This window comes from Penicillium soppii (genome assembly GCF_028829465.1).
Source record: "Penicillium soppii strain IBT 18220 chromosome Unknown utg000001l, whole genome shotgun sequence".
In the NCBI taxonomy this organism is placed as follows: domain Eukaryota; kingdom Fungi; phylum Ascomycota; class Eurotiomycetes; order Eurotiales; family Aspergillaceae; genus Penicillium; species Penicillium soppii.
In genome coordinates, this window is record NW_026643231.1 from 2,173,928 (window position 1) to 2,186,673 (window position 12,746).

At 48.5% G+C, this 12,746-nt stretch overlaps 3 protein-coding genes across 3 annotated transcripts; all 3 read left to right on the forward strand.

Annotated features, from left to right (window-relative positions):
* Positions 1-1,797: 1,797 nt before the first annotated feature.
* N7529_000826 (uncharacterized protein) lies at positions 1,798-4,982 on the forward strand (the record flags this gene model as incomplete). The annotated part of the gene is made up of 2 exons (XM_057236357.1): positions 1,798-1,815; positions 1,917-4,982. The coding sequence occupies 2 exons, from the start codon at positions 1,798-1,800 to the stop codon at positions 4,980-4,982; spliced, it is 3,084 nt and encodes a 1,027-aa protein (XP_057103160.1).
* Positions 4,983-7,188: 2,206 nt separating this feature from the next.
* N7529_000827 (uncharacterized protein) lies at positions 7,189-9,219 on the forward strand (the record flags this gene model as incomplete). The annotated part of the gene is made up of 1 exon (XM_057236358.1): positions 7,189-9,219. One exon carries the CDS (start codon positions 7,189-7,191, stop codon positions 9,217-9,219), a length of 2,031 nt encoding a protein of 676 aa, XP_057103161.1.
* A 1,460-nt stretch (positions 9,220-10,679) lies between these two features.
* On the forward strand, positions 10,680-11,909 carry N7529_000828 (uncharacterized protein; the record flags this gene model as incomplete). Its single annotated transcript, XM_057236359.1, has 1 exon — positions 10,680-11,909. The coding sequence occupies one exon, from the start codon at positions 10,680-10,682 to the stop codon at positions 11,907-11,909; it is 1,230 nt and encodes a 409-aa protein (XP_057103162.1).
* Between the last annotated feature and the right edge of the window lie 837 nt (positions 11,910-12,746).

A 12,746-nucleotide genomic window follows, 5' to 3' on the forward strand; every position in this document is an offset into this window, starting at 1 on the left:
CTAATTTTTAAGCTGCAAGAGTCTACAGTAACTATTATTATTATATTATTGTAAAGGTCAAGAAACGTCGGAAAAGGAAAAGAAGAAAAGAAAAAAAAAGAAAAGAGCCTTGAAACACGAGGTGGCTCCCCCCGCTCCATTTGATACGCTATTATTGACGGTTAAATGCCACATCATAAAAGGAAACGGCATAGATTCGGCAGTACAAACCGATTCAGTCATTTTATCACATGGGGACTCAATTTTTTCTCCTTTTCATTTGCAAAGTGGAACAAAAGTGGACATATCTCTAGGTATAGTGGAGTGTTATGACGATGTCAACAAATATATACCTTGATTAAACAAATATAGCCAGATTGCTCTTTCCAATTCAACTTTGCAGCTTTTATGGTATGTATCGAATGTTGAATATTGCATGAGATAATAAGTATTATATGTGCATTATATGGAACTATACTTCGTAGTTATTAGAACTAGTATACATATGTAGCCGTTTGAAGTTGGCGCCCTTACCTGTACAATGCAACTTCATCTTACTATATTGTACCCTTCCCTGGATAGTATTATTTCAAGCAAATCCTCAAGTCGAAGAAAAAGCCGATTTGAAAGTGGACCTGTAAGAGAAGGGAAAAAAAAAAAAAAAAACCTTGTTCTATAAGTGACGGGTTTGACAGTTCAGGTAGATGGACCCGGAGAGAAAACGCTATAATGGCTGTAAGCTCCTGAATATCCTCTTTAATAACACAGCACCATGGTTCTGCTTCGGAGAACAGTTCATCGTAGGAAACCAGTGGACACCGATCGACCTTTGGGGGGATCTTGACTAGTTCTAACGATCCTAGTCAGGTTAGGGGCCCGAAAACCGATTTCAGCCAGCCGAAACCAGATGTGTGGGGAATTTCGGATCGCATGGCTTTCTTAGCTTTCTTAGGTCAATTCCTTGCTGACTGGGGGGACATTCTGGACCATTCGTGGCCAGTCAAAGACGGACTTCTCCGTTTCTTCCTTGAAAAAGATTCTAGTCTATGACGCCAACGCAATGTGAGCCGCAAGGGATAGGTGCCAGTGGCCTGCCAACATGGCGCTTAATCTCTCTCGCCTGCATTTGCAATAACACCCGCAGGATCGTGCACCACTTAGCACCGTTCTGTGCCTGGGTACAAAGAGTGCAATCGGGGTATTTTGTTCGGAACATGCATTAGTTAGTAATTGTTTAGTTGTAGTGGCTGGGAAATTCGAGCATACCCTTTGTTTCTCCCTTCTCTTTCTTCGTTTTTTTTTTTTTTGAGTATGAGAATTCTTGAAACCCTGCCTTAAACAATAAACAAGGCATTTTCATCAAATCAAAATCAAAACCAGGTAATAAAGGTTCAAAGAGAGGGGGAAAGAGTTATTGAAGCTCTCCTAGCGTACGCAGGGCGGGAATAATATCCCCGACGCTTTTGTTATTGTTTCCCCCACGGTTCGACTCGACTTCTTTCTCGGCCTTCAAGGGGGCTTCGAAGCAGTAATTTGCTATTTTTTTTCTCTCTCAATCTTTGTCCAGTGCTTATTTGCCAGTCCTTCTTTTTTCTTTTTTAAGCCTTTGGAACCATTGTGGCCGGGGTTCATTCGGAGCAATAGCGCATCTCTCACTCACAGCTGACCGCGCAAACCGAACTTTCCATCACACTTCTCAAACATTGATTTTAATCACTTCCTTTCTTTTTCACATTCACCTGGAATGTCCTTCGCAACCTCTTTGCACCTGGAGTTGAGCGTCGGGGTGTTTGGCACTCCTTTCGGCGTCCTCTGAGGATGGATCACGTATCAACGGTAAGCCCCCGAATTGATATTAAATCGCAAAACGGCCCCCGATTCGCTCTGCGTCGCAGTGGTCTGATCCGCTCAGAATGTCCGCTGACTATAAATCATAGCTGTGTGCATTAAGCACTGTCGGAATCGCACCCGTCGGTCTTGCGCTCGGGCGCGCCGAACGAACGCAAAGGGCCAGCCTGTTTCGCCGCAAGACTTTAACGGAAGACTTGCCCAATGGACCTCATATCACGATCGGAAAGACCACCGTCGAGTCTCGTCCCAAAACCGCAATTCCATCTCGAAGTCCCGCAGCTGAATGGCTCGCCGCCAAGGAAGAAGAAAGCGCCGCCAACCAGTACTCAGGGTCAGATCTCCGACGGGCACCCTTGTCATTCAGTGCTGCCAGGCGCCGACATCGCGGTCAAACCTTGACAAACCCACCTTTACAAATCCCGGAGAATGAATCAACGGATTCGAAAAAACAGGCCCATGCCCGGCGACCATCGACCGGTTGGCTGCGTCGATTGTCTATGGCATCGTATCAAACCGAAAGCCCGACCGCGGGAAGTCCAGTGGCTCCCTCATTCAGTGGCTCAGCAAGCCCGATGTTCCCCCGCTCACCCAGTCAGCGAAGGCCGCCGAACAAGTTGGTCAAGCGCCCGGCTTCACAACACACTGCTATGCATGCTTTCGGTATGAACACCATCTCTGGACCTTCGCCTGCTGCGCTTCGCAGGCCTGCCACCAGCCATCAGCGGTCTGAATCAATGATTCTTCAGACCCCAGCGACATCTGACTTTGAGGCATATTTCCCAAAATCCCCCGTGGAATCCCCCGCTATCGAGGAGTTTAATCTCGAGAAGCAGAAGCAATGGTCGTCTTTCTTCCTTCCCAAGGCTAGCAAACTGGCAGAACGACTCTCGCGTAGGTTCTCAACTTCAACTACTCCAAAGGTCCAGAGTGTGCGCCAAATTGTGTCTGAGCAAGGTGATCTTCCGGCGTTGTTAATGGCCGATGCTATTTCACCCGGCGCAGCTACACCCAGAGGAGACAAGTCGATTCCCAGCACTCCGGTTGAATTCCGCAATCCGTTCCAATCAACCGCGCCTAAGCCTGCAGTCGAGGTGCCAGCGCCCGGGAACCCTCTGGCCTCGCAAGACCCAAGGGAGAAAATCAGCCACAAGCAGTCATACTCATTCAACGATGTTGAACCGAAGGTTGTTATGGCTAATACCGTCACTGCACATGGAACGCCGATAGTGGGACGTGTTCGTGGTGGCTCTCTCAAGCGTGTCAAGGGAAGAACATTCTCAATTCCACGTTCTGAATTATCACAAGCAGACAAGAGTGTTGCTATCCCCAGTTCTCCGGCGCCTGAACGACGGAATATCACTGACCCAACCGTGTTTCAACCTCCGCATCCGATCTCCCAGCCTGGCTGGGCTGTGTCGGCTTTGGAAAGGCGGTCCCAGGTTGGTCCACGGTCCGTGTCGCAGGACTATAACGTTGGTTTGGGATCTCGGGCGGGCTCACGGCCATTGAATTCCGATGCCGTTGCCCTGTCGGCTTGGCAGCAAGCGTCCCGTCCGGACGGTCAGGCTTATGGCTCTCTGCGTCGTCGTCCCAAGGGATTTTCGATTTCAGGTTCTGATCCGGCTTCCACAGTTATTGGGTCCGATGACACGCGCGTTTTCACCTCTTGCGATGAATATGAAACCGACGTGATGTCCGATTATTGGGACTCCATTCGTACGCGTGAAACCAGTGCCAGTGGATTGAAGGGACTTCGCATCGAAACAATGTTTGATAAGGCAGGGACGAGTTTGGTAACTGAAGAAGCCACGACTTTGGAGGCCCTGCTTCCGCGAGGCTCTTTCGCCGCTCGGTCTGAGAAGGATCCTCGACTTTTTACGGATTCATATTTGGCTTCCCCTCCTCTGACTCATGTCTCCATGGCTGATAACACGGGTTTGCCTGGCGTGCCAGATGAAGATTCTCTCAGTATGATTGGGTCTCTTCCTGATGACGATCGCGATGAATTCCCATCGCCTGTGGCGCACACTCTGTCCCAATACGCTGAGCCCGATTCTCCCATCGGCTCTCCCATCAACAAGTCCGGACCATTTTCTGGTGCCCATAACTTGCATGTCAACAAAAAAGCGAACATTTTTGACTGGTCCGAGCAAACACGTCCGGATCGCGAATCTTCGGACTTCGAGGCGCGTCCCAGGACTATGCAAGGCAAGCAAGAAGGTGCAACCGATCGAAGTAGCCGTGGCGTGTGTCGCAAAGCACCATCCACCGTGCATCTCCGAAGTCAAAGTGTTCCCGTCGCAAGTGAACTTCCCACCAACGAATCACGTCAAACATCCGGAAAGTTTGGTACTTGGGGTTTGGGTTCTAAAGGGGTCAGTGAAGACTGGGATAGTGATTTCGACTTTGACGAGTCGGAGGAAACTCCTGTCGCAGAAAACAAACAGATCGCTGAGCCGGAACCCAACCGTCAAAGTATGACCGTTCCCAAGGCCATCCTGGAACGTCAAGCAAGTCTTCGGGGTCAATTCGGGCAGGTTCAAGAATTGACGCTCTTGGTGGAGGAGTTGAAACGTCTTCGGCATCAAGCCAATGCCTTAGATCTTGTTAATGGACCTTCGAGTGAATTGTGGAAAGAAGCGGAACAAATCGTGAATCTTGCTACCATTGATGATGATGAAGAACATCGCTCACCACCGGGGTCTCCTTCCTCTCTCACGTTTAGCTTTGATGAATCCGATGACGAAGGACTCAATACGTCTTCTTCAAAGCGAAACAGTGAGGTATCATGGGACGTACCTCATGGTGACCACTCCGAGTCCGCATTTCCTCTCGCTCACCTGGTGAAAGACTCAGCAAAATCGAAATCCGTGTTGGATATTCTTCAGCCCCGTAATGAAAAGCTCTCTGCTCTCGATGAAGTTGATTTTACCTCACGGGCAAAGAAACTTCCTTTTGATACGTCTTCGTTGAAGAACTTGGTGGTTCGAGCAGGTGTCGTGACACGTGCTTTGAAGGAGGTGATACGTAAAGCAGAGGGTGTAGCAACAACCCCTCAGGACTTTCACCAAGACCCGCCATTCCGACGCATATTTGACAAGCCAAAAGATGACATCGCTGACTTTGAGGCTGCACTTGCCGAAATGTCATAATAACGTGCATTTTCACGTGTATATCTCTCAACACTCACTCCCTCTCATTGCCTTCTTCCCGCTCTTCCCAAATCATGAGATGAAAACGCAAAATACCTGAAGATCATTTGCATGAGCATCTTCTTCATCCTTATCCTAATATCTCGGTGTACCACCACCTTCCTTGATCTTTCTTTGCATGATCTTGCCAGGGAATCTTGTCTCTCTTACTGCGATGTGACCCAGAACCCATTGCCTCATGTTTCTTCCTTTCTTTTCTTGTACAACTCTACCCCCTTGTACATTCCGATCACTTTATTCTTCTGCTACATTCTTCTTGTGTGCATTTCACCACTGAAAAACTGCCCATAGGGCCTATGACCTTTCCTTTTTATTTCTTGTGCCATCATTCCTTTCATCCATGTTTCATATCTGCGCAGCTCATATTCTAATTGCGCTGTACTAATCACGGAGGAAGCAAGATGGATGATCTGCACTCTGATGATGTTTTCGAACGAAGACCCCCCGGGACCCAGCTCACAAGACAAGACAAGATGAAAAGCAATGAACCCATATGTGATGATTACTTCGAAAAGAGCATTTCTATGAATCTGCTATCCAGTCTAAGTCTAATACAAAAAAAAACTTTGATAATTCAGCCATTTAGAAATATACTAGTTATTGCAGTCTGTGTGCAATAGTCATAGAATCCATTCGATGGTTGTTCAAATTAGGTACATGTACATATGTCTTTAGACCGTTGGCCGTTGCCATTACATATATACCGATGGTCGACTCTTCGAAACGTTAACCTTGCAACATCATTGTGGGATACCCCTTGTCACGCTAGAATCAAAAGCTTAACATACACACTGCCTAGGTTCCTGAGTGTCGGTCAATAGTATTATTATCAATCTTTAGTTGAACGTTCATCAGGCCAGCTAGATGCAACCACGGTAACAGATGTGGATATTACCTGCACATATGTATATGGCTTAGAATACCTACATCTGTAGTCATACAAGTAGCTCTACTACGATGTACTGGATATAGCCAATGAGATAAAGTAAACAAAAGGAAAGAAGAAGATAATAAGAGCATACTAGATATATACTGTAGTACTATAGCCAGATCGGGCCAAGTTAATCCGCAGATTATCCGTGCCAAGCTCGAACGCCTTGCAGTGGAAATGAGCGGACCAGACCGGCGTCTCAGCTTAAAGGATCATTTGTTAGATACGATGTTAATATAATTAGTATTGCGCTGGGTTACTTGTATGCTAGAAGATCATAACATACATAGGTACATACCTAGGTACGTACAATCTTATCAAAGGGAATATTGGAACAGCTTCAATATTACGCAAAGATTAAGCATCAGCCTATCCTAAGAATCAGAGCTTGGCATATCGATAGTTAGAATTTTATAATTAGACTTGGGGAGAAGAACAGGAGAAGTAACTAGATCCCCCCTTAAGCCCTTACATAGGGGATACAGATATACTATACGGAGTAGTCGTACGTAGTACAACGTACCGGTTCAAGATACAGCCACACAACAGTAGGGGTGTCCACTTCGCATTTCGGGTTCAGGGGCAGCCGAACAGCGATTGGTCAATGACACGGGTTCCTGACGCGACCAAGCCCCAGGGGATACTTGAAAAGAGGTCTCACTGTACCTTACTTACTGCAGAGATTGGTTATCTCTTAGAATATCAACAAACAGTCTGAAGAGGAGAATGATCAGAGGGATATATCATTCTAAAAAAGCCAAAAATAAAAAGGAAATAATTGAAGACACATTACTATAGTAAGCTAAATATAACAGAAACGGAAGCTTTCTCAGGGGGTAAATGCGGAGATAGATAAAAAGAGAGACAGAGAGAGTGAGAGAGATTGTGTGTGTATCTTCCACACGCTAAAGGCCCCCCCAATCTAGAACTCTCCTTCTCTTCTCCTCTTTTCTTCTTCTTTTTCAACCTTCAACTCGACTTACTCATTACACTCATTGCCTACACACATTCTTTTTTTGGAACTTTGTTCCGTTCACTCATTTACATTCCTCTCGAGTCACTCATTTTCGATCATTCGAATACTTTTGTTCAAAATTTGTGTGATCCGACTTAAATGACGAGCATCAATCTTTAAGCGGCTATCGCCATTTTAATCGCGTTGACCGGTCTTCACATTATTGCATCGGGTCGATTCCCATAGACCGGACTGTCATTATGCGAAACTATGTTCGCCGGGATGTCGTCCCTTCACATCGACTACCATTCCTGGTCCCGACCACCACTCTAGTTACAAATATGCCGTCCCTCGTGGCCAGAGCGCCCGAGTCATCGGAATCCGGGACCACCAATGGTGCCAAGCCCACCAGCAATCTGACCACCACAGTCTTGCCCGTCGTCCTCGGTGCAGGTGTTCCCATTCTATGTGCCATCGTCGTCCTCATTGTTCTTCACCGGAGACACGTCAAGAAACTTCTACGGGAAGATGCAATGGATAAACATAAATCCCTCGATTTCGGAATGGATACAGTTGGACCTGCCACGAGGAGGAAAGGTGGACAGGGAGGAATGCCCCCAATGTCGGAACCAGGTCATACCAAGGGATTGTCCCTTGACGTCAGTCCTTATCTGATGCCTCCCGGTTTGGTCGGCTCGCGGGATTCTTTGCACTCCATGTCAATCGATGATGACAAGTATCGCCCTGCCACTGCTACTGGCTCTGTTCGGTCGTTCCCCAGGGGACCTCTTGATGATGCCTCGAGCTTTACGGGCTCCCGATTTGGACCTGCCGAGGATTCGAATTCAGGTCTTCTCAAGAATGCCCAGAGGATGTCTCGTTCATCCCCACCGCTTTACAGTTCCCCCACTGAATCCCATGCGCGCAGCCCCATTAGTCCGCGCAATCAATCCCCCCATCATGGGCTGACACCCCCTGCCCCTGTGGCTCAACCTGGCTTGGCCATCGGGAGTCCTAGTGCCGACAGGAGTGGCTCTCCCGAATTCCTGCCCCATGTGGATGCCACTCCTCTCAATTTCGGTCTGGACGAGCCTCATGGCACCAGCCCGCATGAAGGACGCCTCAACTTCCCGCTCCCTGAGCCTTCGCAATCACCTGAACACGACCAGGTCTCTGCCCAGCTTCCTCGTATCTCCCTGCCGGTCAGCGATGTGACGATGAGTGACTATGGCGACCGCAAGTCGGACTACAATCTCCCCGCGGTCAACCTCCATGGCTCAGAAGATGAGCCCCACGATGCCCACAAGGAACCCGGACTCCCAGAAGAACCTCACAACCTGGATCCGGTATATGATTCCCACCGTGACACCCGCCGATTGACCCTCGGTGTGCGCCCTCTGCCCCCAGAGGACCCTGCCGACAATCCCGAGCAGCGTGCCAACCGGATCCGCTCCTTTTACAAGGAGTATTTCGATGAGAGCAAGACCGGTCGCGAGACCACGTACTACGAGGACTTTGGGCCCGAGTTCTACGAGGGCGGCGGCGGTGCCGGGGGTTTCATCTATGACCCTGTCACAGGCGAATACTATGACGCGGCGGCTCCTCCGGTTCCTGCTCCTTACGCTGCGCCCTATACACGCCGGGCCATGACACCACCACCTCGGGCTCCCCCTCGCTTCCAAGGCGCCGCCCGTCACCAGGCCACCAACTCCGCCGGCTTCAATGGCATGCCCAGCCCGCGAGCCTTCCCATCTGCCTCGGGTCCCCGTGCCTTTTCATCCGCCTCCAACCACCCCGGTGCACGCGGTCGTAAACCCATGCCTCCTCCAGCCCCGCTGCAAGTGCTCCCTACCCCACACATGTTGACGGACGATTCTCTCATGACGGCCATGGACTTCGCCCCCGCGCACGGATTCAAGGAGCGTCGTGACGGTCGTGCCGAGACTCCGACTGGTGGTATGCGCCCGTACAGTCCCGCTGTCCGCGCCCACACCCCACTCGTCTCCGCCTTTGACGATCTAGCTGTGATGCCTAGCCCCCACGCGCTGCGCAAGTCTGGCACGTACACCAATCTGGACTTTGTGCCGCCGCCGCGGTTCAAGAACGAAGGCGGCGGTGGTAGTGACGCAGGTAGTGTCCGTAGTGCTCGGAGCGGTGTCTCCGCGGCGCACCAAAACAATATCCGCATGGGTAATTATCGCGTTAGCCGTTTGCCGCCGCAGGCAGTTGGCACCAGGGATGACATGATGACTAGCTTGCGTCCCAACTGGGATATGGTTAACAACAAATAAAGAGCAATCTCAGAGCCTTTGGATACGACGATTTTGTTTCCCTGTTATCTGTTTATTTTTGGGAATGGGGGGGAAAGGGGGAAATCTGCCTACGGCGTTTCTTTCGCCTTTAGGCTGTATATATGTGTGTCTTTTTTTTCTTGGTAGATCTAGAACAATCATACAGGTGTAAATTGTTCAGATGTACGTACGTATGACGGGAAGTACACTGCCAAGTTATAGATTGTAGGTGTTCCAATCTAGACCGTGTACAACACTCCACAGTAAATTTCGGGGGCCGAATCGATTTTAAGAGATCATAGAGTTTTTAACGGGAATGGGCCAGATGCAACAAACAAGATTGGACAGTGTCGATCGTATTTTATTACAATTATAGCGCATAGACGGTCGACTAGTACAGTACCTCGGTATACAACGATACTATTGTACAATATTATACGAGGACTATGGTCAACCGTTAACCCGGAGTGGAGAAAGCCAGATAACAAGATTTTTGTGGCGACTGAGTACGAAGTGCATCATTGACCATTAATATGATTATTATGACTACATATGTATATAATTACTATTCTGTAGTACGGTTGTAGCCATATATATGCCCTATATATTTTAATGTGTTAGGGCACACAAGGCTAAATGGGGGAAATGGGCATTGCCTTCCATGGTACAACTGATTTTTGTCTCTTCTTGTACCATTGGAATCGAATAAATTTTTCATTCCGATCGAATACAGTATATTTATACAGTCTATTATAGTCTACAAATACTGAGATTAAGCATGTACATATGTAGATAAATATAAAAGAAGTGAGTGTGACTACGGAGTATAGGGGTCTTCATAGCCCTGTGAGACAAAGCAAAGGGATTACCCTAAGCAGTATCATGTTATGCATATAAACAAAGTACTACAACAATAAATTACTATAACACTCTACAATAGCCTGCAGAATATAATCAAGTAGCTACATGTATATGTACCTAATCCGTAATATATGCCTAGGTGTATTAATAGTACATGATACAAACTAAGAATGACCAACTGCGGATAACACGCTGCACTCGTACAGAAAACTCCACTTCCCAAATCCTCTCCCCTTCCACACTTCCCCCCCCCCCATGGCTGGCTGACTTGAGGCTTTGAGATTGTGAGTTGATTGCGTTCGAGTTCTTCGTCATTTTCATTTTCATTTATCATTTTCCTTTTTTTCTTTTCGTTCTCATTTCTCTTTTGTTAGGATTGATGGGTTTGAAGATATTCCCGCTTTTCCCCTGAACTCTTTCCACGCGTCCCGAAGCGTCCAGTCTCTCGTTAAATCATTCTGTCGGATTCGGAGGATTTTTTTAACACTTCTCTTTCATGAAGATATTGTTGCCGGAACCGGAAATCCTCGTCTCCTAAAACTCCTCCGGTTTCCTGGATCGCTTCGATCCCAATCTCACCACATTGAACAACATCGACCATGGTATCCCAATCGATGGCGGCGACCGTCGGGTCTACTCCTGCTGCTACTGAAGCAGTCGTTGCTGATAGCGCTTCTGTTGCGACCTCGGCCACCCCCAGTGAATCTGCCGCGACTACAGCTTCCACCTCTTCGTCCCAAACTTCAACCGCCGCCCACACAACCACAACATCCTCCTCTTCCAGTGAACCGGCGCCCACCACCAGTACGACTTCGTCTAGTACTAGCAGCACATCTACGACTGTGCCAACCACATCGACTACGTCGAGTACGTCGAGCACCTCTACTTCTGCTCCTACGACTACAGCTCAGCAGTCTACCACTTCAACGACCGAGCCGACAGTGATTTCGTCGATTTCCAGCAACAGCAACGGAGGAACCACTGTGGTCTACGTCACATCAACAGCCCCTGCCAACACCGGTACATCGACCGCCGCATCCTCCAGCATCACTAGCTCAGCCTCCTCGGCATCTTCGACTGGAGCTGCTGCCGCTTCCTCTGGACTTTCAACCAATGGCACCATTGCTGTCGCAGTCGTCGTGCCGGTCGTTTCGGTCGCTCTGATCATCTTGGCCGCTCTTTTCTTCTGGCGCAAGCGCAAGGCGAATAAGGCCGCTGAAGAGGAACGCCGCAAGGAAGTTGAAGAATATGGATTCAACCCCAACAATGACCCTACTCTTCCTGGCATGGCAGGTGTTGTGGCTCCCAAGGATGACACTTCTTCTGGTTACCGTGGCTGGGGAACTACCTCTGCCGGCCGTAAGGCGTCCACCAATCTCTCCAGCGGAATGGGTGGCCTTGCTATGTCAGAAGGCAGCAGCCCCGGCTACCACCACGGTCCCACTCCCAGCGAAGGCACCGTGCAATATTCTGACGGCGCCCGACCGGATTCTGGTGAGGTGGAACCCATTGGTGTGTTGGGTGCAGCCCCTGTAGCTGCGAACAACCGTAACGGCGACATTCACCGTGGCCCGTCCAACGCTTCTTCGGCTTACTCCGCTGCCAACCGCTCCGAGGCTTCAGAAGAAAGCCACATGTCTGCTGCACACCCTTCCGGTGGATACTACGGTGAGAACCCGTACTATGGTGACATGAACACCAACGGGGCCTATGGTGGTGACGAATACCAACCTGTGATCCGGGATGTTCAAGCGCGTCGCAATACTCGCATTGAAAATCCGGGTGTCTACCCACGACAAGGGAATGCCGGTATTGCCCAAAACTTCTGATAGGCGGAATTAACGTTTCCAATCATTTTGTGATTTCTAAAAAAGCTCGGCCTTTCTGCACAGTACCAAATACCACACACAGACACACACACATACATTCCTTCTTTTCTTTTCATCATCACCGCCGACTTCATTCGTTTTTCTCTCCCCCTCGGGTCTCTCATGTTTCAGTTCCCGGCGCGATGGACCTTCACCCTTCACTTCGTCATGTCTCTATTGTTTCTTACACTTTTCTCCCCCGGCTTTCTCCTTCGTCACCCTTAATCGGCAATCGGCCTGTCGGGCTTTGATTTCGTTCTGGTCATCTGTTTTGATATATCCCGCACATCCCCCAGCTGCATAGCTTGTTTTTTTGTCTTGTTTTATGTAAGGAGTTGTACATTTCCTGCTGAGCGTGGAGTTTCCATGCGGACATACTCGAGTTGACGGGTGTCTGTTATCTACTCCTTTTTGTAACTGGTATAAGAATTGCAATTACTAGAATTTATGTTTGCTGACGGTACAATTTTGTAGTAGTAGCAGAGTAGCGGTACGCAGACCAAAGCGGTAAAGGCCAACAGTATGATCAAGAAGGCGAAGAATATATCCGTGGACATGTACATATGTATGCATCACGACGTGGCAGCTAGTTATTATTGTAATCATAATGTATGGCAAATTGTTCGAGACACTCCTACGCCTAATACTTACATTGTTGAAAACATCCATGGATGGGATTATATAATGGTAGATAAACTAATTACACTATTATTTCTCTATTTAATGTAAATAGAATCATATCAATTGGGCTTATACTGGTGAAACAATGTCACAACCATCTTCAACAGTGGTGATGTA